General features: G+C 43.9%; 1 protein-coding gene across 1 annotated transcript in view; it reads left to right on the top strand.

The window, feature by feature from the left end:
* The window catches only part of PTGFRN (prostaglandin F2 receptor inhibitor), an 85134-nt gene extending 60542 nt beyond the window's left edge, over nucleotides 1–24592 (top strand). The window contains exons 7-9 of the mRNA XM_082651333.1: nucleotides 14684–14791; nucleotides 19350–19655; nucleotides 21140–24592. Coding sequence (XP_082507459.1) covers nucleotides 14684–14791; nucleotides 19350–19655; nucleotides 21140–21306 — 581 coding nt within the window. The 3' untranslated portion in view covers nucleotides 21307–24592. The remainder of the gene's footprint in view (nucleotides 1–14683; nucleotides 14792–19349; nucleotides 19656–21139) is intronic.
* Nucleotides 24593–25608: the final 1016 nt, after the last annotated feature.

The following is a 25608-nucleotide window of genomic DNA, read 5'->3' as shown; positions in this document are numbered from 1 at the left end:
TTTTGGCGATTATGAATAATAATATGCTGACATAAACATTAGCGTACAAGTTTTTGTGTGGACATAAGTTTTCATTTCTCACCTAGGAGTGATGCTGGATCATATGGTAACTCTCTTTAATTCTTTGAGGAACTGCCAAATTGTTTTCCAAACCAGCTGCACCATTTTACATTCCCAACAGCAGTGTGTAAGGGTTCCAATTTCTCCACATTCTCACTAGTTATTATTTTCCATCATTTTTATTATAGCCAACCTAGTGGATGTGAAGTAGTATTTCATTGTGGTTTTAATTTGCGTTTCCTTAATGACTGTTGATGATTAGCAGCTTTTCATATAGTTATTGGTCATATGTGTATCCTCTCTGGAGAAATGTCTATTCAAACCATTCGCCCATTTTTAAATTGATTTGTCTTTTTATTGTTGACTAGTAGAGCTTTTCATAGTTTGAATACAAAAGTCCCTTAACAACATGTGTGATTTGAAAATATCTTCTCCTACTCTGTAGTCTTTTCACTTTCTTAATTGTGTCCTTTGAAGCACCCAAGTTTTAAATTTTGATGAAGTCCAGTTTATCTATTTTTTCTTTTTGTTGCTTGTGTTTTTGGTGTCATATCTAAGAAAACATTGCCTAACCCAAGGTCGTGAAGATTTACACCTATGGTTTCCTTTAAGAGTTTTACAGTTTTAGCTCTTACATTTAGGGCTATGATCCATTTTGAGTTAATTTTTGTGTGTGGTATGAAGAAAGGATTCAGCTTTATTCTTTTGCATGGGAATACCTAGTTGTCCTGGCACCATTTGTTGAAAAGTCTGTTCTTTCCCCCATTGACTTGTCTTGGTACACTTGTCAAAAATCATTTAACCATGAATATAAGGGTTTATTTCTGGACTCTCAGTTCTATTCTGTTGATCCTTATGTCTTTTCCTATACCAGAACCACATTGTTAAATTGCTGTAGCTTTCTAGCAAGTTTTGAAATCAGTGTGAGCCTTCCAGCTTTGTTCTTTTTCAAAATTGTTTTGGCTCTTCTGGGTCCCTTGCATTTCCAGATGAATTTTAGGATCAGTTCATTAATTTCTGCAGAAAAGACAGCTGGGACCGTGATAGGGATTGTGTTGAATCTGTAGATCAGTTTGGAGAGTATTACTATTTAACAATATTGTTTTCTAATCCATGAGCATGAGATGTCTTTCCATTTATTTGGATCTTTTAAAATTGCTGTCAGTGGTGTTTGTAGTTTTCAATGTACAGATGTTGAACTTCTTTCATTAAATTTATCCTAGGTATTTTATTCTTTTTGATGCTATCATAAATTAATTGCTTTCCTAATTTCCTTTTCAATTTGTTCATTGCAAGTGTATAGAAACACAATCGACTTTTATAAATTGGTCTTGTATCCTCCAACCTTGCTGCACTTGTTTATTAGTTCTAATAGTTTTTTGTTGTCGTTGACTACTTAGGCTTTTTTTTAATGGTATCATTTATATGTGGAATCTAAAAAATAATACAAATGAATCTATATATAAAATAGAAACAGACTCACAGACAGAGAAAACAAACTTATGTTTACCAAAGAGGAAAGGGAGAGGGGGAGGGATAAATTAGGAGTATACAATTAATAGATACAAACTATTGATACTATACATAAAATAGATAAGCAACAATGATTTATTATATAGCATAGGGAACTATATTCAATATTTTGTAATAACCTATAATGGAAAATAATCTGAAGAAAACATATATAACTGAATCACTTTGTTGTACACCTGAAACTCACAATATTGTGAATCAACTATACTTCAATTTTTAAAAATGCAAAAAAAAAAAATTAACAAGGAGTAAGTACCAGTCTTCTTCCATAATCTAATAGGCTGCTTTGTGTAGAAACTTCTAGGTATAAGAAAATTGTAACTGAAGTCATTCTTTTAAGTCTTAGAAATGGAATATAAGTGTTTGTCCTTAGCTTTGAAGAGCAGTATAAAACTATGTCCCTGAAAATGGCTTAGTAATAAGATTTATTCATTCAGTTATTCATTCATTCATTCACATTTTAAATTCAACAAATAGTTATTTGGGACATTCTATGTGCGTAATACCATACTAGGGGATGCGGAGGATACAAAGATGTATAAAACAAGATGTCATTCCTCACAGAGTTTACAATCCAGTTGGGAAAATAAAATTTGTGCACAATTAACTAGACTGCAATGTACTATATGACCTAAGGAAATTTTTTCAATTTGATAAAACCAACTTCACTGAGCACTTGTGTTCCTATGTTTTACTAGGTCCTAAGAATACAAATATGAATACAACACTTGTAATACAGAAGAAGTCTTAGATTCAAGTTGGTCTTTATAAGGAATGACTGTGTAGCACTTAGAGCTTGAGGAAGAAGCAAGTTTCTTATCATCAGAGGCGTGATTCATAGGCTGGTGGTGACATTTGGCGAATATAGAGAGAAGGACTTAAAACACAAGCTGATTGGTCACAGTATTTGACCATTACATTCTTTCCAATCTTGAGACTTTAAAATTTTGTGCTTCTTTCAAAGGTAGACAGGTGTTTCAGAAATTCTCAAGTCATCACGTGTCTGCTCCAGGTTTAGATGGAGTCTTCCTCCTATAGTGGAGTTGAAACATTTCTTTAGAAGTACTAGTACTTGTGGGTTTTTTAAATATAAATTTATTTATTTATTTTTGGCTGCATTGGGTCTTCGTTTCTGCACACAGGCTTTCTCTAGTTGCGGCGAGCAGGGGCTACTCTTTGTTGCGGTGTGAGGGTTTCTCATTGTGGTGGCTTCCCTTGTTGCGGAGCACAGGCTCTAGGCTCGTGGGCTTCAGTAGTTGTGGCTCGTGGGCTCTACACCGCAGGCTCAGTAGTTGTGGCGCACGGGCATAGTTGCTCCGTGGCATATGGGATCTTCCGGACCAGGGCCCAAACCCGGGTGCCCTGCATTGGCAGGCGGATTCTTAACCACTGTGCCACCAGGGAAGTCCCCTAATCAGTGTTTTTAAACATAGCGAGTCCCATCAGCCCAGAGGACACTGTTTGTGTGGTCATTTTTTTTTTAATTAAAAGTAATTGTATTCTTTTTTCTTTTTTTTACAACGGTGTGTTAGTTTCTGCTTTATAACAAAGTGAATCAGTTATACATATACATATGTTCCCATATCTCTTCCCTCTTGCATCTCCCTCCCTCGCACCCTCCCTATCCCACCCCTCTAGGTGGTCACAAAGCACCAAGTTGATCTCCCTGTGCTATGCGGCTGCTTCCCACTAGCTATCTATTTTACATTTGGTAGTGTATATATGTCCATGCCACTCTCTCACTTTGTCACAGCTTACCCTTCCCCCTCCCCATATCCTCAAGTCCATTCTCTAGTAGGTCTGTGTCTTTATTCCCATCTTACCCCTAGGTTCTTCATGACATTTTCTTTTTTTCTTAGATTCCATATATATGTATTAGTATATAGTATTTGTCTTTCTCTTTCTGACTTACTTCACTCTGTATGACAGACTCTAGGTCCATCCACCTCACTACAAATAACTCAATTTCATTTCTTTGTATGGCTGAGTAATATTCCATTGTATATATGTGCCACATCTTCTTTATCCATTCATCCGATGATGGACACTTAACTTGTTTCCATCTCCTGGCTATTGTAAATAGAGCTGTAGTGAACATTTTGGTACATGACTCTTTTTGAATTATGGTTTTCTCAGGGTATATGCCCAGTAGTGGGATTGCTGGGTCATATGGTAGTTCTATTTGTAGTTTTTTAAGGAACCTCCATACTGTTCTCCATAGTGGCTGTACCAATTCACATTCCCACCAGCAGTGCAAGAGTGTTCCCTTTTCTCCACACCCTCTCCAGCATTTATTGTTTCTAGATATTTTTAAATTATTTATTTATTTATTTATTTATTTATGGCTGTGTTGGGTCTTCATTTCTGTGCGAGGGCTTTCTCTAGTTGCAGCAAGTGGGGGCCACTCTTCATCGCGGTGCGCAGGCCTCTCACTATCGCGGCCTCTCTTGTTGCAGAGCGCAGGCTCAGTAATTGTGGCTCACAGGCCTAGTTGCTCCGCGGCATATGGGATCTTCCCAGACGAGGGCTCGAACCCGTGTCTCCTGCATTGGCAGGCAGATTCTCAACCACTACGCCACCAGGGAAGCCCCTGTTTCTAGATTTTTTGATGATGGCCATTCTGACCGGTGTGAGATGATATCTCATTGTAGTTTTGATTTGCATTTCTCTAATGATTAATGATGTTGAGCATTCTTTCATGTGTTTGTTGGCAGTCTGTATATCTTCTTTGGAAAAATGTCTATTTAGGTCTTCTGCCTATTTTTGGATTGGGTTGTTTGTTTTTTTGTTATTGAGCTGCATGAGCTGCTTGTAAATTTTGGAGATTAATCCTTTGTCAGTTGCTTTATTTGCAAATATTTTCTCCCATTCTGAGGGTTGTCTTTTGGTCTTGTTTATGGTTTCCTTTGCTGTGCAAAAGCTTTGAAGTTTCATTAGGTCCCATTTGTTTATTTTTGTTTTTATTTCCATTTCTCTAGGAGCTGGGTCAAAAAGGATCTTGCTATGATTTATGTCAAAGAGGGTTCTGCCTATGTTTTCCTCTAAGAGTTTGATAGTTCATGGCCTTACATTTAGGTCTTTAATCCATTTTGAGATTATTTTTGTGTATGGTGTTATGGAGTGTTCTAATCTCATACTTTTACATGTACCTGTCCAGTTTTCCCAGCACCACTTATTGAAGAGGCTGTCCTTTCTCCACTGTACATTCCTGCCTCCTTTATCAAAGATAAGGTGGCCACATGTGTGTGGGTTTATCTCTGGGCTTTCTATCCTGTTCCATTGATCTGTGTTTCTGTTTTTGTGCCAGTACCATACTGTCTTGATTACTGTAGCTTTGTAGTATAGTCTAAAGTCAGGGAGCCTGATTCCTCCAGCTCTGTTTTTTGTTCTCAAGATTGCTTTGGCTATTCGGGATCTTTTGTGTTTCCATACAAATTGTGAAATTTTTTGTTCTAGTTCTGTGAAAAATGCTAGTGGTAGTTTGATAGGGATTGCATTGAATCTGTAGATTGCTTTGGGTAGTAGAGTCATTTTCACATTGTTGATTCTTCCAATCCAAGAACATGGTATATCTCTCCATCTATTTGTATCATCTTTAATTTCTTTCATCATTGTCTTATAATTTTCTGCATACAGGTCTTTTGTCTCCTTGTCTTTTCTGCATACAGGTCTTTTGTCTCCGTATTCCTAGATATTTTATTCTTTTTGTTGCAGTGGTAAATGGGAGTGTTTTCTTGATTTCACTTTCAGATTTTTCATCATTAGTGTATAGGAATGCCAGAGATTTTTGTGCATTAATGTTGTATCCTGCTACTTTACCAAAATCATTGATTAGCTCTAGTAGTTGTCTGGTAGCATCTTTAGGATTCTCTATGTATAGTATCATGTCATCTGCAAACAGTGACAGCTTTACTTCTTCTTTTCCAATTTGGATTCCTTTTATTGCCTTTTCTTCTCTGATTGCTGTGGCTAAAACTTCCAAAACTATGTTGAATAAGAGTGGTGAGAGTAGGCAACCTTGTCTTGTTCCTGATCTTAGTGGAAAGGCTTTCAGTTTTTCACCATTGAGGACAATGTTGGCTGTGGGTTTGTCATATATGGCCTTTATTATGTTGAGGAAAGTTCCCTCTATGCCTACTTTCTGGAGGGTTTTTATCATAAATGGGTGTTGAATTTTGTTGAAAGCTTTCTCTGCATCTATTGAGATGACCATATGGTTTTTCTCCTTCAGTTTGTTAATATGGTGTATCACATTGATTGATTTGCATATATTGAAGAATCCTTGCATTCCTGGAATAAACCCCACTTGATCATGATGTATGATCCTCTTCATGTGCTGTTGGATTCTGTTTGCTAGTATTTTGTTGAGGATTTTTGCATCTATGTTCATCAGTGATATTGGCCTGTAGTTTTCTTTCTTTGTGACATCCTTGTCTGGTTTTGGTATCAGGGTGATGGTAGTCTCGTAGAATGAGTTTGGGAGTGTTCCTCCTTCTGCTGTATTTTGGAAGAGTTTGAGAAGGATAGGTGTTAGCTCTTCTCTAAATGTTTGATAGAATTCGCCTGTGAAGCCATCTGGTCCTGGGCTTTTGTTTGTTGGAAGATTTTTAATCACAGTTTCAATTTCAGTGCTTGTGATTGGTCTGTTCATATTTTCTATTTCTTCCTGATTCAGTTTTGGCAGGTTGTGCATTTCTAAGAATTTGTCCATTTCTTCCAGGTTGTCCATTGTATTGGCATAGAGTTGCTTGTAGTAATCTCTCATGATCTTTTGTATTTCTGCAGTGTCAGTTGTTACTTCTCCTTTTTCATTTCTAATTCTATTGATTTGAGTCTTCTCCCTTTTTTTCTTGATGAGTCTGGCTAATGGTTTATCAATTTTGTTTATCTTCTCAAAGAACCAGCTTTTAGTTTTATTGATCTTTGATTTCGTTTCCTTCATTTCTTTTTCATTTATTTCTGATCTGATCTTTATGATTTCTTTCCTTCTGCTAACTTTGGGGTTTTTTTGTTCTTCTTTCTCTAATTGCTTTAGGTGCAAGTTTATTCTAGTTGTTTCCTGTTTCTTAAGGTAGGATTGTATTGCTATAAACTTCCCTCTTAGCACTGCTTTTGCTGCATCCCATAGGTTTTGGGTTGTTGTGTCTCCATTGTCATTTGTTTCTAGGTATTTTTTTATTTCCTCTTTGATTTCTTCAGTGATCACTTCGTTATTAAGTAGTGTATTGTTTAGCCTCCATGCGTTCGTATTTTTTACAGATCTTTTCCTGTAATTGATATCTAGTCTCATAGCATTGTGGTTGGAAAAGATACTTGATACAATATCAATTTTCTTAAATTTACCAGGGCTTGATTTGTGACCTGAGATATGATCTATCCTGGAGAATGTTCCATGAGCACTTGAAAAGAATGTGTGTTCTGTTGTTTTTGGATGGAATGGCCTATAAACATCAGTTAAGTCCATCTTATTTAATGTATCATTTAAAGCTTGTGTTTCCTTATTTATTTTCATTTTGGATGATCTGTCCATTGGTGAAAGTGGGGTGGTAAAGTCCCTTCTATGATTGTGTTACTGTCGATTTCCCCTTTTATGGCTGTTAGCATTTGCCTTATGTATTGAGGTGCTCCTATGTTGGGTGCATAAATATTTACAATTGTTATATCTTCTTCTTGGATCAGTCCCTTGATCATTATGTAGTGTCCTTCTTTGTCTCTTCTAATATTCTTCATTTTAAAGTCTATTTTGTCTGATATGAGAATTGCTACTCCAGCTTTCTTTTGGTTTCCATTTGCATGGAATATCTTTTTCCATCCCCTCACTTTCAGTTTGTATGTGTCTCTAGGTCTGAAGTGGGTCTCTTGTAGACAGCATATATATGTGTCTTGTTTTTATATCCATTCAGCCTATCTGTGTCTTTTGGTGGGAGCATTTATTCCATTTACATTTAAGGTAATTATCAATATGTATATTCCTATGACCATTTCCTTAATTGTTTTGGGTTTGTTATTGTAGGTCTTTTCCTTCTCTTGTGTTTCTTGCCTAGAGAAGATCCTTGAGTATTTGTTGTAAAGCTGGTTTGGTGGTGCTGAACTCTCTCAGCTTTTGTTTGTCTGTAAAGCTTTTGATTTCTCTATCAAATCTGAATGAGATCCTTGCTGGGTAGAGTAATCTTGGTTGTAGGTTTTTCTCCTTCATCACTTTAAATATGTTCTGCCAGTCCCTTCTGGCTTGCAGAGTTTCTGCTGAAAGATCAGCTGTTAACTTTATGGGGATTGCCTTGTGTGTTATTTGTTTTTTTTCCCTTGCTGCTTTTAATATGTTTTCTTTGTATTTAATTTTTGACATGTTGATTAATATGGGTCTTGGCGTGTTTCTCCTTGGATTTATCCTGTATGGGACTCTCTGTGCTTCCTGGACTTGATTAACTATTTCCTTTCCCATATTAGGGAAGTTTTCAACTATAATCTCTTCAAATATTTTCTCAGTCTCTTTCTTTTTCTCTTCTTCTTCTGGAACCCCTATAATTCGAATGTTGGTGCGTTTAATGTTGTCCCAGAGGTCTCTGAGACTGTCCTCAGTTCTCTTCATTCTTTTTTCTTTATTCTGCTCTGCAGTAGTTATTTCCACTATTTTATCTTCCAGGTCACTTACCCGTTCTTCTGCCTCATTTATTCTGCTATTGATCCCTTCTAGAGTATTTTAAATTTCATTTATTGTGTTGTTCATCGTTGCTTGTTTCCTCTTTAGTTCTTCTAGGTCCTTGTTAAATGTTTCTTGCATTTTCTCTATTCTATTTCCAAGATTTTGGATCATCTTTACTATCATTATTCTGAATTCTTTTTCAGGTAGCCTGCCTACTTCCTATTCATTAGTTAGGTCTGGTGGGTTTTTATCTTGCTCCTTCATCTGCTGTGTGTTTCTCTGTCTTCTCATTTTGCTTATCTTACTGTGTTTGGGGTCTCCTTTTTGCAGGCTGCAGGTTCGTAGTTCCCGTTGTTTTTGGTGTCTGTCCCCAGTGGCTAAAGTTGGTTCAGCGGGTTGTGTAGGCTTCCTGGTGGAGGGGACTAGTGCCTGTGTTCTGGTGGATGAGGCTGGATCTTGTCTTTCTGGTGGGCAGGTCCACGTCTGGTGGTGTGTTTTGGGGTGTCTGTAGACTTATTATGATTTTAGGCAGCCTCTCTGCTAATGGGTGGGGTTGTGTTCCTGTCTTGCTAGTTGTTTGGCATAGGGTGTCCTGCACTGTAGCTTGCTGATCATTGAGTGAAGCTGGGTGCTGGGGTTGAGATGGAGGTCTCTGGGAGATTTTCACCCTTTGATATTACGTGGAGCTGGGAGGTCTCTTGTGGACCAGTGTCCTGAAGTTCGCTCTCCCACCTCAGAGGCACAGACAGCACTGACTCCTGGCTGCAGCACCAAGAGCCTTTCATCCACACGGCTCAGAATAAAAGGGAGAAAAAGTAGAAAGAAAGAGGATAAAAGAAAATAAAAGAAAGTAAGATAAAATAAAATAAAAAATAATTATTAAGAAAAAATTTTTTAAATAGTAAAAAAAAAAACAACAATAAATCGGACGGATAGACCCCTAGGACAAATGGTGAAAGCAAAGCTATACAGACAAAATCTCACACAGAAGCATACATATACACACTCACAAAAAGAGGAAAAGGGGAAAAAATCATAAATCTTGCTCTCAAAGTCCACCTCGTCAATTTGGGATGATTCGTTGTCTATTCATGTATTCCACAGATGCAGCGTACATCAAGTTGATTGTGGAGCTTTAATCCGCTGCTTCTGAGGCTGCTGGGAGAGATTTCCCTTTCTCTTCTTTGTTCTTACAGCTCCCGGGGCTCAGCTTTGGATTTGGCCCCGCCTCTGCGTGTAGGTCACCGGAGGGCGTCTGTTGTTCGCTCAGACAGGACGGGGTTAAAGGAGCCGCTGATTCGAGGGCTCCGGCTCACTCAGGCCGGGGGGGGAGGGAGGGGCACGATGTGGGACGAGCCTGCGGTGGCAGAGGCCAGCGTGACGTTGCGCCAGCCTGAGGTGCACCGTGCGTTCTCCCGGGGAAGTTGTCCCTGGATCACGGGACCCTGGCAGTAGCGGGCTGCACAGACTCCCGGGAGGGAAGGTGTGGATGGTGACCTGTGCTCGCACACAGGCTTCTTGGTGGCGGCAGTTCAACCTTAGCGTCTCATGCCCGTCTCTGGGGTCCGCGCTGTTAGCCGCGGCTCGCGCCCGTCTCTGGAGCTCCTTTAAGCGGCGCTCTTAATCCCCTCTCCTCGCACACCAGGAAACAAAGAGGGAAGAAAAAGTCTCTTGCCTCTTCGGCAGGTCCAGACTTTTCCCCGGGCTCCCTCCCAGCTAGCCGTGGTGCACTAACCCCCTGCAGGCTGTGTTCACGCCGCCAACCCCAGTCCTCTCCCGGCGCTCCGACCGAAGCCTGAGCCTCAACTCCCAGCCCCGCCCGCCCCGACGGGTGAGCAGACAAGCCTCTCGGGCTGGTTAGTGCTGGTCGGCACCAATCCTCTGTGCTGGAATCTCTCCGCTTTGCCCTCCGCACCCCTGTTGCTGCGCTCTCCTCCGCGGCCCCGAAGCTCCCCCCCCTCCGCCACCCACAGTCTCCGCCCACAAAGGGGCTTCTAATGTGTGGAAACCTTTCGTCCTTCACAGCTCCCACCCACTGGTGCAGGTTCCGTCCCTATCCTTTTGTCTCTGTTTATTTTTTTTTCTTTTGCCCTACCCAGGTACGTGGGGAGTTTCTTGCCTTTTGGGAGGTCTGAGGTCTTCTGCCAGCGTTCAGTGGGTGTTCTGTAGGAGTTGTTCCACGTGTAGATGTATTTCTGATGTATCTGTGGGGAGGAAGGTGATCTCCGTGTCTTACTCTTCCGCCATCTTCCCCCCGGCCTACTTAGGCTTTTTAAATATAGGATCATGTGATCTATTGATACAAATAGAGATGGTTTTATTTCTTGTGTTCAGTTTTACTAAATGCCTTCTAATTATTTTTCTTGCCTAATTGCCCTGGCTAGAATCTAGTACAGTGGTGAATAGTAGTGACACAAGTGGACATCCTTTTCTTGTTCCTGATCTTAGGGGGAACTTTCCCCATGAAGTATCTTTTACCCTTAAGTATCATGGTCACTGTGGGTTTTTCATAGACACCAAATATTGAGTTGAGGAAGTTTTCTTTCATTCCTAATCTGTTGAGTGTTTTTATCACGATGAAGTGTTGGGTGTTGTCAAACGCTTTTTCTGTGACTATTGAGATTCAGATGACTATGTGTGGTTTTTGCCTTTTCTCTGTGTATCTGTTTTATTGCCTATAGGATTTTATTGCCATTTGTTTTACATTCGTTATTTGATGTTTCTTTAAAACTGTGTTTAGAAAGAGGGGAGACATAAAATCTTTTGTATGTATTTCTAGGTGAGGAATGGGAATTAAATCTATTTCTCAGTTCTTTAAATCTCCACATAACAGATGAAATCACTGTAGCTTACAGGTTAAATAGACTGCCTCAGGTTTTTGCTTTGTTTAATCCACGGAGTTGTCATGGCCAGTTCACAGTTTAATTAAGAGGAGCTGCCATCAAATCCAGCACCCAGCACAATGCCGTAGCCCCGAATAGCTCCAAGGAAACATTGGCTTGATACTGAGAGCCTTTACTTCCTAAAAATTAGCAGCACACGGTAAAACGCATGTAACAAAGAGATCCTTCCTGGTGTCCACCTTTCTGTCCTCTGCTTTCAGGACACTTGCCTCTTGGTATGCGGACTGTGTTCCCCAAGGGGTCCTACTGAGTTGTAACTTCTACTGATTCAAAGTATGAGGAGGAATAATATGGTTTAAATGTGATGATGTGAAGGACTTTGGCCTTTTAAAAGAATAATAATAAAGTTTTTCTCCTTAACAGAGAAGTGTGAAAATACAGTAAAATACAAGGAAGGATCACCCACAATCTTACCAGAGACTGTTAATTGGTGGTATTCGTCTTCTAGAATTTTTCCCTTGCATGTTTTCTTCATAACTTTGAAATCAGGCTGTATATGCAATTTTATGACCTGCTTTCTGCCCTCCCCCACCATTATAAGATAAGCATTTTCCGTGTTATAAAAAATTCTAGGTAAATACCAACTTTAATGACTACACTTGCTAGAATTTGGTTAACCATCATCCTATTGATGGACATGCCGACAGTCTGTAGTTTTGGCTTTCACAAAAATACTGTCATTTACAACCTTTTTTTAGGGGCGAGAGTTGGAGCATGGTTTGTGTCAATGTTTGTGTTTAAATGCTAAGTGGTCCATGTACTCTGCAGAGTAGGAATCCAGGGACATGTAGTGACTCTGGTTGTTCACTTAAATTATCTGTGCTGTAGTTTGTCATCTGTGAAGTTAACCAGACACATCCCCTCAAGAAAACAGCATTACCACAGAAATTGACCATAATAAAAATATTTCTAAGCCTGGGATAATGACCCACATTAACAGTGAGTTGTTCATTTCGTTCGAAGGAAATCCACTACTGTGAATAGTTCACAATGCAGGCTTTTTCCCTGGTCCTTGTCTGCATGGTGAGCATGGCACAAATGCTCTGTTGTTCCCACGGCCATGAGGGGAAATGAGAACAGTAACTTGTGACCTAGAAGGCATTTTGGATTTTTTTTGGAAATATAAAGAAAAAGTGAAATTTGTCCAAATTAGGTAAGGAAATTTGTCCAAATAAAGTAAAGGAAATATGTCCAAATTTCTCTGCTGTTTCAAATTAAGTAAATAAGAACCTAAATCCATTATGAGGATCTCCTTGTGTTTTATTATCTTGTGTTCTCTTAGAAGGGGTCTGGATACTTTAAGAAAGCCCCATAGTATAGTTCTATTTATAACCATGAAATTTCTAGTCAGAGAAAAAAAATTCAGTCCCCATTGCTCACCATCGTCCCTACTAACCTGTCCTCATGGATGACCATATATGGCATGAAGTCCCCCCAGTCATTACCACTGAGCCAACTCAGAGCAACTGGCTTAATCCTTTCCCACCTCACTGCTATAAACAGAGCAAATCCAGGGTGGTAAGGACCTGAGGGAACCATGGCTGAGCCGAGTTAATTGAAGGATGTGATGTCTAGAAGTAGGTAAAGTTTCCTTGTCCTTTTTGCTTTCATCCCTTTCCCCATGTCCTGGGACTGCCATTCTGTTACGTTCTCCATGCCCTAGACTGAATCTGAGTACTCAGCAGAACCTGCCCAGGGCTGCCTAATGCCTTAAGGTTTCCATGTTCTACAACCGACCTTCACCCTGCTCCCAGCAAAACACGGATTACTCATGGACTCGGTGTTAAGAAAGCCATCTGATGAATTCATCTTACTACTCATGTTGAAATGAAAGTATAGTCTTTTCAATTTTTTGCCTTATTGGTTCATATGACCTTTTACTCTCTTTCTCACAGTCATTTCTTTTGGATGTTAAAACAAAACGTACCTTTTCCTTTCTGGTAATCTGATTTTAAAGGTAGTTACACCTGTATTCTTAGCTTCTAGTGAGTTTCAGAATCATTGTCCAGGGCCATCTATCTTTGCTTTCCAGAAAACCCAAGGGAAATCCCCTAGCATTGGTGTTCTGGAATCTTCTTCAGGTTTGCCTATTCCTAGACATTAGGAATTGGCATATGGTAAATATTAAGCTCTTAGGATCAGATTGGCCTAAAGCTATGTAATACTGTCACCTAAAAGTGAGCTGTAAAGGGGTTAAAAACAGAATGCAGTACCTAGCCCTTCTCTCTGCCTAAGGAGGGGATCGGAGCTGCAGAGTTCTTGCATACAAGGCATACCTATTTTTTTTAAAGTTATTAAGTCATTTATTTGTGCCTAGTTATGAAATAGCACAATAATAATTATGCCTACATTCAAATGCATCCAACTGACTCTATGGTAAATATTATTAACTTCTAGCCCTAAATTCTTTTGACTTAATTCTTCACATTTTCTTGCTCATGCATAGGCTCATTGCCTTACAACTTAGAAACTTGGAACAACTCTGCCTTGCTGTGAGTCAATGATACAATGAGGAGTCAGCATGGTTTGTGTAGAAACATCCTCTGGCCTTTGGAAGAAGGAAAGGGGTCTTTTATAAAAGTAAACTGGGTATCAAGGGAGAGTTTCAGAAAGGTATGCAAGACAGATCCTATCTGAGTAGTTTTTATGTTTATTTATTTATTTTTGTAAACTTATTTATTTTTTATTTTTATTTTTGGCTGCGTTGGGTCTTTGTTGCTGTGCCCGGGCTTTCTCTGGGTGCGGCGAGCGGGGGCTACTCTTCGTTGCGATGCACGGGCTTCTCATTGCAGTGGCTTCTCTTGTTGCGGAGCACAGGCTCTAGGCTCGCGGGCTTCAGTAGTTGTGGCACACGGGCTCAGTAGTGGTGGCTCGCAGGCTCTAGAGCGCCGGCTCATTAGTTGTGGCATGGGCTTAGTTGCTCCGCAGCATGCAGGATCTTCCCAGGCCAGGGCTTGAACCCGTGTTCCCTGCATTGGCAGGTGGATTCTTAACCACTGCGCCACCAGGGAAGTCCCTGGGTAGTTTTTAAAAGGAGTTTCCACGTTTCCTCAGTTTCTCACAGCAGATTGGAATGAATCGCCTTCAGTGCTCCCACCATGCTTTATAGAAATGTCGTCATTGTTGGCATTACTGGATTTCAGCCTCTTAATAGCAGGGCCCGTCGCCAGCACCCAATACAATGAGGCTGCTCACTCTTTCGGGACCAAAAGCATCCCTGATTTAGTCCTGAACCCTCTGGCATCTGAGCCACTCTGGCCTGGAAGTGAACCATGTGCAGCTAGAAACAGCCCAGGCTGTACCAGGATGGGAGGTGGGTGGCCTTCAAATGAGACCATGGTTGTAATCTTAAGATGAAGCTCATATACTTAATGCACATGTCTCTCTGAATAGAAGGAAAGCAATCTTAGGACACCTATTTTGTGAATTTCTAGCTCAGTTCCAAGGAAGGGGATCCCACATTTAGATGCCCATTTGCACACCAAGAACAGGATTTAAACAGAAGTGTGAAAGAGGATCACGAAGTGGCATTGCTTTCTTCCAGGTCCTATATTTAATGCCTCTGTGCACTCGGACGCGCCATCAGTCATCCAGGGAGATCTCATCAAATTGTTTTGTATCATCACTGTTGAAGGAGCAGCCCTGGATCCAGGTACTTTTCTCCATCCTTCCCCTTCCCCGTATTTCTTTTTTGTAAGTGTTTCTCATATCATCACCACTATGTTACACAGATGTGGAGGTCAGGGATTGGATTGGCTGTTTATTCCCAAACTGCCTAGCTCGGCAGTATTCAGTAGGTGTTTAATGGATGCAACTATCTGTTTGACGATTTGGAAACACAACCAGACATTTGAATGTGTTCTCAGGGTGATCTAGTGGCCACTTCGGGGGCTGATTCAATCTCGTTTGCAGCCCACTGGCAGAGTCTGGCTCCCTCGCTTTTTGTCTTTCATTCATTCATCCATTCATTCAGCTATTTAGTGAACTCCTATAAACAGGTGCTGTTCTAGTTGCCGGAAATAGAGGAGTGATCAAAATGCACCATGTCTGCCCTCATAGAGCTTGCAGCCTAGTTAAGGAGACAAACAAGAAAGAAATCACCATATGATATAATATCAGATAGCGATTAACACTCTGAAGAAATACAGAGCAGAGGAAATGAGTAGCCAGTAACCACGGGGAGCTATTGTAGTTTAAATTCTTAGGAAATCTTTGTAAATCTTTTCTTTGCAGAGAATACTAGTACTGCCAACAGGATACCTAACAGTTGTGGGCCAGCAGCCTTACACTTTTTCTCCTTGGCCCCCTTAGTACCCGGTGCTGTTCTTCTCACTCGTAGACCCTCAGGGTTTGAAAGAACATTAAATGCATGTAGGTGTGTCTCTGTTGCTGAGCAGGACTGTAGCCACCTCTGCCTTCTCCTAAAGCACCCGTGGATACCCTGACTCACCGCCTGGGGGATGCCCGTGCTCTGACCTTGGGTGTCTTTGTACTGCCCACCCCATCATAAGCAGAGCCGTGGCCTCACACAGATCTGTGCCTCAAAAAGGCCAAATTGTGCAGGGTTCACTAAGTTCTGTGCAGAGACCACGGGATGTGTGGCCCTGGGGTGGAAACTGGAAGCAGGTCTACATTCTGTGTTAAGGGCAGGCTGTCAGCAAAGTGAGGGTGGGCTGTATTGGATCTGGTGTGACCAACAGCAGAGGGGCTTGGGCCGCCACCCCCTGAGGTCTGGCTACTGCAGGGACTCCAGTTGAAGGCTCAGGTGCGGCTAGTTCAGGGTCAGCAAACCTTTTCTGTAAAGGGCCCAGGTAGAAAGTATTTTTGGCGCTGTGGGCCAGATGATCTCTACAGCAGCTACTGTACTCTGCTGTTGTAGAGAGAGAGCAGCCGAAGAGAGCAATGTAAACAGATGGGCCTGGCTGTGTTCCAGTGAAACTTTATTTACAAAAACAGGCGGTAGGCTGGATTGGACCTGCAGGCTGTAGTTTACTGACCCCTGGACGAGCTGATTGATACCGAAATTGACTCTCATAGGGGACTTGAACGTGGTTGAGCTTTAGAAGTAGGAAAAAGGAGAAGAGTTTGTGGAAGATGTAAGGAAAGGCAAAGAAAAACACTCATCCAAAACAACAGAGGGGTCAGCTCTGTCCTGGGGCTTAGGAAGGAGGAGCCTCTAGGTCTTGTTTGAGCCACCACATCTGTGGAGACTGCCGGGAGGGGGCGGTGGGCGGGGAGATCCTTTTCAAAAGTTGGAATAATGTAATACCATTTTTACCCTTAAAACTCATTTATAAAATTTTTTTTTAAATTTTAAAAGCTCATTTATAGAGATATACAAAAATAAATCATTTAAATGCTCTTTCTCAGGAAATTGATGGGTCACCAACTGTGCCCTTAATGTAAGTCTTTTCCTCCAGTGTAATTGCAGAAGCTATAGGTGGCTGTTATCTTGCAGATCACAATTTTCCAGAACTTTGCACTCTTAGACTGCATGGGTGGAAGATTCTGAATAATTAAGCACAGGTCGTAATTTCGTTTTTCCTCTCGCATCCTGTGGGCTGTGAAGGAATTCTCTTCCGGAAAGGACATGTGGCCCAAGTGGGCCGAGTGCCAAGGCAGGGGGAGGGGCAGGGGGAGACCACGGCCCTTTAGAGGTGGTGTCTTAGGTCAGGTTCCCTAGAAGCAAAGCCTGAGACAAGCGTGCAAGTGATTAATTGAAGATGTGCCCTCAGGAGGCAACAATGAGGGAGTGAGCGAGTCAGGATAGAGCAGGGAAGGAAGCCAGGCAGAGCTCTTCAAAACAAGTCTAACTCCCTGTGGGGAGCTCCAGAACATGGGTTGCACCACAGAGTGTGACCTCCTTGAGCTAAGGGACTGGGCTTTTATATCCCCGCCACCCCAATTTGTCAGTCATTATCCACAGTGAATGGCTGGGGAGGGGTAGTGTTTCTTCACCTCCAGGGGTGGCTCTCCAGGAGGTGGCTTCTGTCAGCTAAGGCCAGTCCTCTGGAGAAGGGTACCGGTGTGAGAGCTTAGCAGCCGGCACCTGCAGCATCTGGGGGCCCAGCGATCCAGCTGTTTGGGGCAGAGCACCACGAGCATCTGCTGCAGGCGGCAGTACCCTTCCTGTTACAGCATCTCTTAGTACAGACCGTGTATGTTGAACTGTGGCGGTAAGGATGTTCGTGGCGGCCAACTATTATTGAGTGCTTCCTATATTCCAGGTGCCGTTCTAAGCATTTTATAAAGCTAACTAACTATGGGTGCTATTGTAATTTCCTTTTCCAGATAAGGAAACTAAGTCACAGGGAACTTAAGTGACTCACCCAGGTCACTAGGCTAACAAGAGCCAGTGCTGGGATTCTAGCCCGGGTAGCCTGACCCTGCAGCCTGGCCACTGCACTGTACGGCACAGCGGGACTGGGGTTAGAGTCTGGACACAAGTAATGGGGACACAGCTGTGACTCTTTGCCTTCAGTAACCACCCGGCGCCTGCAGGTGACAGCGACACTGAGCTAGTTTTCACTGAGGACCTGGGAGTGATCTGGGGGCCCACTCTGCCTGGGCACTGTGAGGGTGTGAGGACGTTGACCTCACTCCCTCTGCCCCCAGGGTGTTGGTCTTCTTGCAAGAGATGACCCTCACCCTCGGAACAATCAAATGTTGTGTTCAAGGGCCACGGCGGGTCGATGGGGAGGAAAAAATGATATTTTGGTGCCTCAGAGTAGAGGGCTGACATCACACATGTAGAGTTGAGATTTGCCTGTGGCCCTTAACATTTTTAGACTGAGTTGAAAAGGAATTACCATTTGAATAATTTTTTAGAAATTCTTGCTTTTGGGGAATTCCCTGGCTGTCCAGTGGTTAGGACTCCACGTTTCCACTGCAGGGTTCGATCCCTGGTTTGGGGAACTAAGATCCCGCAAGCCATGTGATGTGGCCCCCCCCCAAAATTCCTGCTTCTAGTTTTGCTTATATTCCTTTTTTAATATGTAAGAATCTGAATGTAATTTATTTGCCTTATAATATGCTTTTTGAGGTTATTAGTGTATTTTTACTAAATGGATGTTACTTTTTTTTTTTTTTGCGGTATGCGGGCCTTGCACTGTCGTGGCCTCTTCCGTTGCGGAGCACAGGCTCCGGACGCACAGGCTCAGCGGCCATGGCTCACGGGCCCAGCCGCTCCACGGCATGCAGGACCCTCCCGGACCGGGCACGAACCCGTGTCCCCTGCATCGGCAGGCGGACTCTCAACCACTGCGCCACCAGGGAAGCCCAGATGTTACTTTTTGTTTAACAAAAATTATGTTATTTAACATGTGTACAGAAAGCCCCGTCAAGCGATTTTAAGATAAAGCAGTGTTTGTGGCCTCCCAGTCCTTTCTTGCTTGCTGGGTGACTCTCAGACCTGACACAGCTGGTATCACTTGGTAGCAGTCAAAAGAAGAGGTCAGAGGTTTAGGATGTGCACTCTATTTCCACGTTCTATGAGAACTACCACTTGTGCCAAAGCCGTCTTTCTCTTATGCCCATATTAATTTATGTGAGGCTGTTAGAACCTTAATTTTGCAGAGTACTTTACGATTCCGCAGCATTACTCTCTGGGACTGTTAAACTGTGTTCAATTTTCTCAGCTTGACATTTTTTTCCTCTTGTTTTGAACTTAAGCACTTCAGGGGGAAAAAAAAATCACAGTGAACAATAAAATCTAAACTGTTTACAACTCTCCATTTTGTACGATTCACTTTATGTCCAGGTCATTCCTTATGACTTTCGTGTCCTTCCTGTCGTGGGTTCTTCTGCCTAAAATGCCAAAGGACCCTGCTTTCTTTGGGAGACAGAGCGTTCGATGTCACCACACACCACCAGCCTTTCATCCCGTGTTCTCTGGAGGAGACAGTTTGAGGCTGTGCTCCTTCAGCTGGGTAGTGGCAGTGGCGTGGTGAAGAGGGTGCATTCCGGAGCTAGACTCCCGGGTTAAGCCACGTGCTCTGTGACTTCCTTGCTGTGTGACCTCAGTTATTCGGTCCCGCCACAGAGTGGGAAGTGTGACAGTACCTTCATCATGGGGTGTTGTTGAGAGGATCTGGGGAGACCCAAGGCACGTAGGGCCGTGCTGGCCCACAGTCAGGTTACAGGCATGTTAGCCGTACTTGGTACTTGTGCCTGTGGCCCTGACCCCAGTGTTTTGGCTTGGTCATCCATAGACGACATGGCCTTTGACGTGACCTGGTTTGCGGTGCACTCCTTCGGCCTGGACAAGGCTCCCGTCCTCCTGTCGTCCCTGGATCGGAAGGGGATTGTGAACACGGCCCAGAGGGACTGGAAGAGCGACCTCAGCCTGGAGCGCGTGAGCGTGCTAGAGTTCTTGCTGCAAGTGCATGGCTCCGAGGACCAGGACTTTGGCAACTACTACTGTTCCGTGACTCCGTGGGTGAAGTCACCCACCGGTTCCTGGCAGAAAGAGGCAGAGATCCAGTCCAAGCCCATCTTTATAACTGTGAAGATGGATGGTAAGAATGACACGCAAGTAACCCTCTTGGTGTTTGGGGAATGTCTTCTCTCCACGCTCTGCTGCCGCTGACGGGATCCAGGTTCCCACCCTTTGAGGAATGTGCCTGCTTTCTCTCTAGCCTGGCTCGGGCCTGTACCCAGAAAGAGCACACACAGCCCTTGCTGTTTTCCCAGCTTTGGTATCGTGTGTGCTGGAGCTACCACTGGGAAATGATTTTTAAGACTTACTGGAAAGATTTTCGTTGCTTTCTCTAAATTCTGTACACACCACTTTGCTGTGTCCTCGGGTTGGCACGGATACCACCAGGCAGGGGCAGAGACCAGATCAGGAGAGTGGGTCCAGGTCTCTAGGAGGGGCTGCAAGTGGGTTCCTGCCCCTCTTGTCCTCCTACTGGTTCTGCTTCTTGGTAAAGGGGTTCCTCCTGGATGGGAGGGGGAGCTCCCAGCCTTGGCCTACACCGACCACCACAGTCAGCCTAAAGCGCCATGGTCAGCGGGCCCCCTTCCCACACCTCTGCTCCCTGGCCTCTCAGAGTGTGGGCAGTTGTTCCTTGGTTAATGAGAAACATGTCTTCTCTGCAAAAAGTGTCAGAGTAAACGTTAACTGAAAACACTCATGGAGAGAATTCAAGTCCAGGTACCACCAAGGATTAAGTAGGAGCCTTTGAGTGTGTTCCCCTGATGCTGTGTCAGTTTGGCGGAGACTGGAATTGGAACCCCAGCTCTTCCACAGGTGACTTAGCCTTTCTAATCCTTCGTTTCCTCTCTTGTTAAATGGGATAATAATCTCTCCTGGGGCTGTTGTATTAAATGTCAGGCAAACAACCACAGTGCCAGCCTCCACCCAAGGCGTGCTGGTACTTTGGGGGACGGGGACGTGGGATTTGAGGGTGTGGGATCTAAACAGTGTTTGTACATTCCCGCAACTGAGTCATTTATACCATATTTGCCTCTTAGAAATGTCTTGCTTGCAGTCACTCCATATGAAAACCCAGATTTACTAAACAAGTAGGGAGTGATTATTCACTTTGCTAGATAATTTACTATAGTGTTACTTAAAATAGCTCCCCTAGTACACTTCAGTTATCTGATGCATAGAATTGATTTATGTATGGTTTTTTTAAGGATGCATCTGCTACCGAATGTGTGGTGCCCTTATACTGACTTTTAAAAATCAATCTCCTGCCAAAACCCTAAAAAGCAAGTTGACATTCAAAGACATTGAAGGAGAATCTTTTTTTTTTTTTTTTTCTGGCTTTCTGCTGCCTTCCCGCACAGAACTGGGTGGGGAGACATTTGCTCATTTTTTGGACACGTATGGCCGAGCTGCTCTTGTCTCAAGCACCATGCCAGGTGCCGGGTACAGGATGCATGAGGTCAGATCCCTGGTGGAGACGCCGTGGCGATGGAGAGGGGAGGCGGCGGTCTTCTCCGAGGCCTGCCTCGCATCACTGACCCGTTCCCTCTGGTCTTTCCCTCCCAGTGTTGAACGCCTTCAAGTACCCGCTGCTGATCGGCGTCGGCCTGTCCACGGTCATCGGGCTCCTGTCCTGCCTCATCGGGTACTGCAGCTCGCACTGGTGCTGTAAGAAGGAGGTCCAGGAGACCAGGCGGGAGCGCCGCCGGCTCATGTCCATGGAGATGGACTAGCCGGTGCCGGGAAAGGCCGGGATGCAGGGACGTTCGAGGAGCAGTTTGGGCGAGAAGAGGACAGTGATCTTTTAACGTGATGTGTGTTACACTAAAAACCAGTCCTCTCTAATCTCAGGTGGGACTCGGCGCTCTCTCTTTTCTGCATGTCAAGTTCTGAGCGCGGACATGTTTACCAGCACACGGCTCTTCTTCCCACAGCACTTTCTGATAGAACAATCGAGTGTGTGTTTTCCCGACGGCGGCTTTTTAATGGTTAACCTCTGTCTAATTTTTTTCTCCTACTGGTTTATAGATCTCTGGCTTGTGTGTGTTTCTACCTTTTGTTTCGAGGGGTTGTGGTGAGGAAGGGGTGAAGGCGTTCAGAGTTCTTTGTCTCGGGTGAGAACGGAAGGGCCGGCTTCTGAGTCGGAGGCACGTGCTGAGAGAGCTGCTAAAGGCGACCCTCCACCCCTGCCGAGGGACAACACAGACCAGTGCCGAAGGCTAATGTGTGGCTTTTACTACCCTCCCCCACCCCCTATTTTCAGGGGGTTTAGACCACATTTGAAATCTAAACCTGCAGTCCGTAACTTCCTATCGAGCCCAGATGCATTTTGTTCTGGTTGGGTTTTTTGCTTCTCTGCCCCCTTTCCATTTCTTTCGTATCTGCTTTATGTGCGAGTGCTGAAATGGCCCTGGAATTGAGAATTTGGCTCTCCACCAAGCACCTTATCTTGCCACCTTAGCCTTAAGAATGCGTATGAAGAAAAATGCACAGCCACCTCTGTCCAGGGCAGTAAGAAGGCCTGCAAGGAAGAGGAGGTTGGGGACAAGGAAAGGAACAGACAGTCACTTCCGTAGTTCGGAGGCCACCATGCCTCAGGGGGCCCTGGGGATTGCAGAAGGGGGATCCTGGGAGTTAGATGGCTGGAGCTCGTGCCCGGAGGGTCAGTGGTGCCAGGGGTGTGTCAGGCGGAAGAAGCCACCTCTATTCTCTGTCCCGCCCTTTGTGAGAGGCAAAGGCCTTGTGCGTCTGCAGGGGGAACCACGGACACCCCACATCCTTCGTGGGCTGAGTGGGCTCCTTAATGTGGAGGTGAATTGCTGCTTGCAAGACTGACTTCACGGAATCAGAAATTACCTGGAAGAACCGTGCATTTTCTATGACCTTTTCAGTCCTTCAAGTCGTTTTAAAATCCCCTGCAGGGGGTTAGTGAGAAAGGGTATACTTTGTGGTATGTTTGCTTTCCTATGAGGAACACAAAGGAAACCCAGCAATTTATATTGCCATGTGAACAGCCTACAAAGTAGATCTGAGAACAGTCCGTTTCGCCTGATCACTCATACCAGAAGGACAACGGACCCAAAGAGATCTTCCGCCCCCCCGAAGTGTCTGCCCCTGCACAGCGCTGGCTTTTCGGAAGCATCTCAGTGGGGTTTCCTGAGGCTCACTGGTGACTCACGCCCCACATTGCAATCCTCTGTGCTTTTATCCTGGCTCTGAAGGATCTAATACTGCTCTGTCTTCCAAAGGGGAAAAAGATCCATTTGTTTTGAGCAATAAAGTAATACAAAATGATGGCCATTCATGTGCAGCTCTTTGTCACAATGGGCCAGACAGCCAACTCCTCGGGCTCACCATCTTCCTTCCCCTCCACTTCCCTCCCTCTGTCACCCACGATTCGTTCTGCACTTATCATCAAGTCACCCCCAGGAGGCAAGTTTCCACCGAATTTTTTCCTTTTGGTTTTGCCCACAGAGGGGACCACTCACGTGATAGAAACTAGATTTTGCACTAATGGTAGCAGCACAAGTGAATTCCAGGCCTAGCATCTGTGGTGGGAACACGGGCAGCAGGTCCGCCCCACCAGAGCACGGATGACTAGAGGAAGGGATGGAGGCCTTGATAGCACTAGATTTGGGTGTTTCCTGCATGTCATTTCCTAACTGGGCCACTCCAGAGGAGGTGGGTCACAGGTGATTGTGCAAACAGGAAATAGAAACAGGTGCTGTGTTAGGAACAGCCAGTGCCCTTTGAGCCCTTGCAGTTATCATGCCTCCTAAAAGAAGATTCAGGATTGTTGTAGTACAGGCCCTTGGTAGGAGGAAAGGGTACTTGGCTTTGGACGTGACCAGGTGGCCCCAGGTGTACGTAAAACCACGGATGGGCCACAACTGACACTTATTGGCGGGAAAGGTAACACGTGCTCACACACTGTACCTTTTCCTTTCAGACTGCTGTTGCAGTTCAAGGCTGGGGTTGTGAAGGCATTGACCGCCCCCCTAGCCCCACCCTCTGTCCACTGAGCTGGTACAAAGTGGGGAGAAATCCCAGGGCATTGTACCAAGGGCCTCCTTCCTTCCAGGGGCATAAACTGGCTGGAATGTGTGTCCCGTTCAAAGTGCGAGACGTACTCGGTTGTTGTACCAAATAGGGCCCCCTAAATGCTCTTCTGGAAAAGGTTCCTGCCAGAAGCACTGGTATGAATGGAAGGACGCAGCCACGATTCACACAGATGAAATTGCACCGCTTAACACAAACGATAAAAAGTTTGGCTTTTTTTAATTTTCTAATCATAAACATATCCCCAGAAGGAGCCTAAGCTATGTTCCGATAGAAGCCTCAAAATTACTTTCAGTTGTTTACTTTATAATGTTTACATACACTTTTCACTTTTTTAAAAAAAGAAAATCCAAGCTCTGACTTTTGAACAACTTTTCAGGTTTTTCATGGGACGGTGGAACTCTGACTCACCAACTGGATTTAAATCTTAATTTAGAAGTTTATTTATGTGTGTGTTTTCTCCCCTCCTATCCACGTGGCTTTCCCTAAGATCCTCGTTAAGGTGGCCCCTCCTGCCCAGACCCTTGTCTGTTTTCCCTGGTGGCTCTTGCTTCTTGCTTTGCAGACTGCCTGCAGCCATGATTTTGTCACTGACATCTGTGAGCCAAAGACTGAGCCTCTCTAGCAGGAAAAATAAGCAATACTACACAACTTGCTACTTTCAGAAACTTTTTTTAGCTTCACCGATGACAACAGAGGAAGAAGGGAACTATAGGATTTGGGTAAGTTCTCCTCCGCTGTTTGACCAAATTCTCAGTGATAAATATTGTGTGCAGATAACTAGGAGAAAAAAGTTGACTTTCTTTCTTTTTTAGTGTGGCACATACGGATCTGCTGAATTTTACGTAGACAAAGAAAGGGTCCTGTGTATTTTTGTCCATATCCAATGTTATATGAACTAATTGTATTGTTTTATACTGTGACCACAAAATATTATGCAATGCACCATTTGTTTTTTATTTCATTAAACGAAATTTAATTTAAATTGAAGTTGTGTGAGGCACTTGATCTCCGCCTCTGTTACCCTTTTATCTCCTCCGCATGAAGGACTGTGACTGAATTCCCGTTGCAACTCGGGCACCTTCTGATCTCTTGGAATCCTATGAAAACATTGTAGATATTCCAAAGAGAAAAGAAGAAATGGATTTAACAGGATCAGTATTGAGATTCCCACCAAGTGGAAAGGTGAGGGCTAGGATCCTGTCGCTGATGGATGGTCTCTTGGTCTTTCTGTGAATTCCCATGACCTTATAGGACTCCTGTCAGGAAAGAGAGAAGTTAGAGGTTGTTCCTCTCTGCAGATGAGGAAACGCACCCAAGTTCTGTGACCATATCGTGCCTGGGACAGAACGGCTTTTCTGACTCGTGACCCGGTCTGCAGCCAAACTAGGCCAGAAGGTGCTAGTCCCCGTATTATATAAAAACAGTGCTTTTTCCCCAGGCCGCTGGCTTCAGGGACTTGCACAGGAGGAAGTGCCGGGACCCCCACCTCCCTGCTGGCCCCTGGAGCAGCCGCTCAGCCTCGGCTGGGCTTCCCCATGTGTGTCCCGGGCAGGGACCACCTCACTCGTGTGGTCTTCAGGGGCTGGGTCTGTGTCCCGGTTACTAACCTTGGCCCTGATCCAGGCATGATAGAAGCGACTGGCAGTGTATAAATGCACCGTTAACGTTCTGCCGGGAGAATAGCCCGACACTACACACTTCTCCATGAAGATGGAAGACTCTGTTCACATCAAAAGGCTGACACAGTCAGAGCTGGTCTTTAGCAGTCACATACCTATTGCTGAGCCCGTTCCCGCCTCGGTTTATATTAAAAGTAAAACAGAAATTTGCTTGTACACCTCCTGTGGCCTAGGCATTGTGCTAAGCACAGAAAACCTGCCACTTATGTCCTTTCCTAGAGGCCTTCGCACCTGCTGTTTGCTCGTTCTAGAAACCTCTTTCCACCTGTTCCAACTCCTACTTCTCCTTCAGGT

Source organism: Grampus griseus, assembly GCF_964374135.1.
Source record: "Grampus griseus genome assembly, chromosome: 1".
Taxonomy (NCBI): Eukaryota; Metazoa; Chordata; class Mammalia; order Artiodactyla; family Delphinidae; genus Grampus; species Grampus griseus.
Note: the sequence above shows the minus strand (reverse complement) of the source record. Positions and strands in the feature narration are given on the sequence as shown.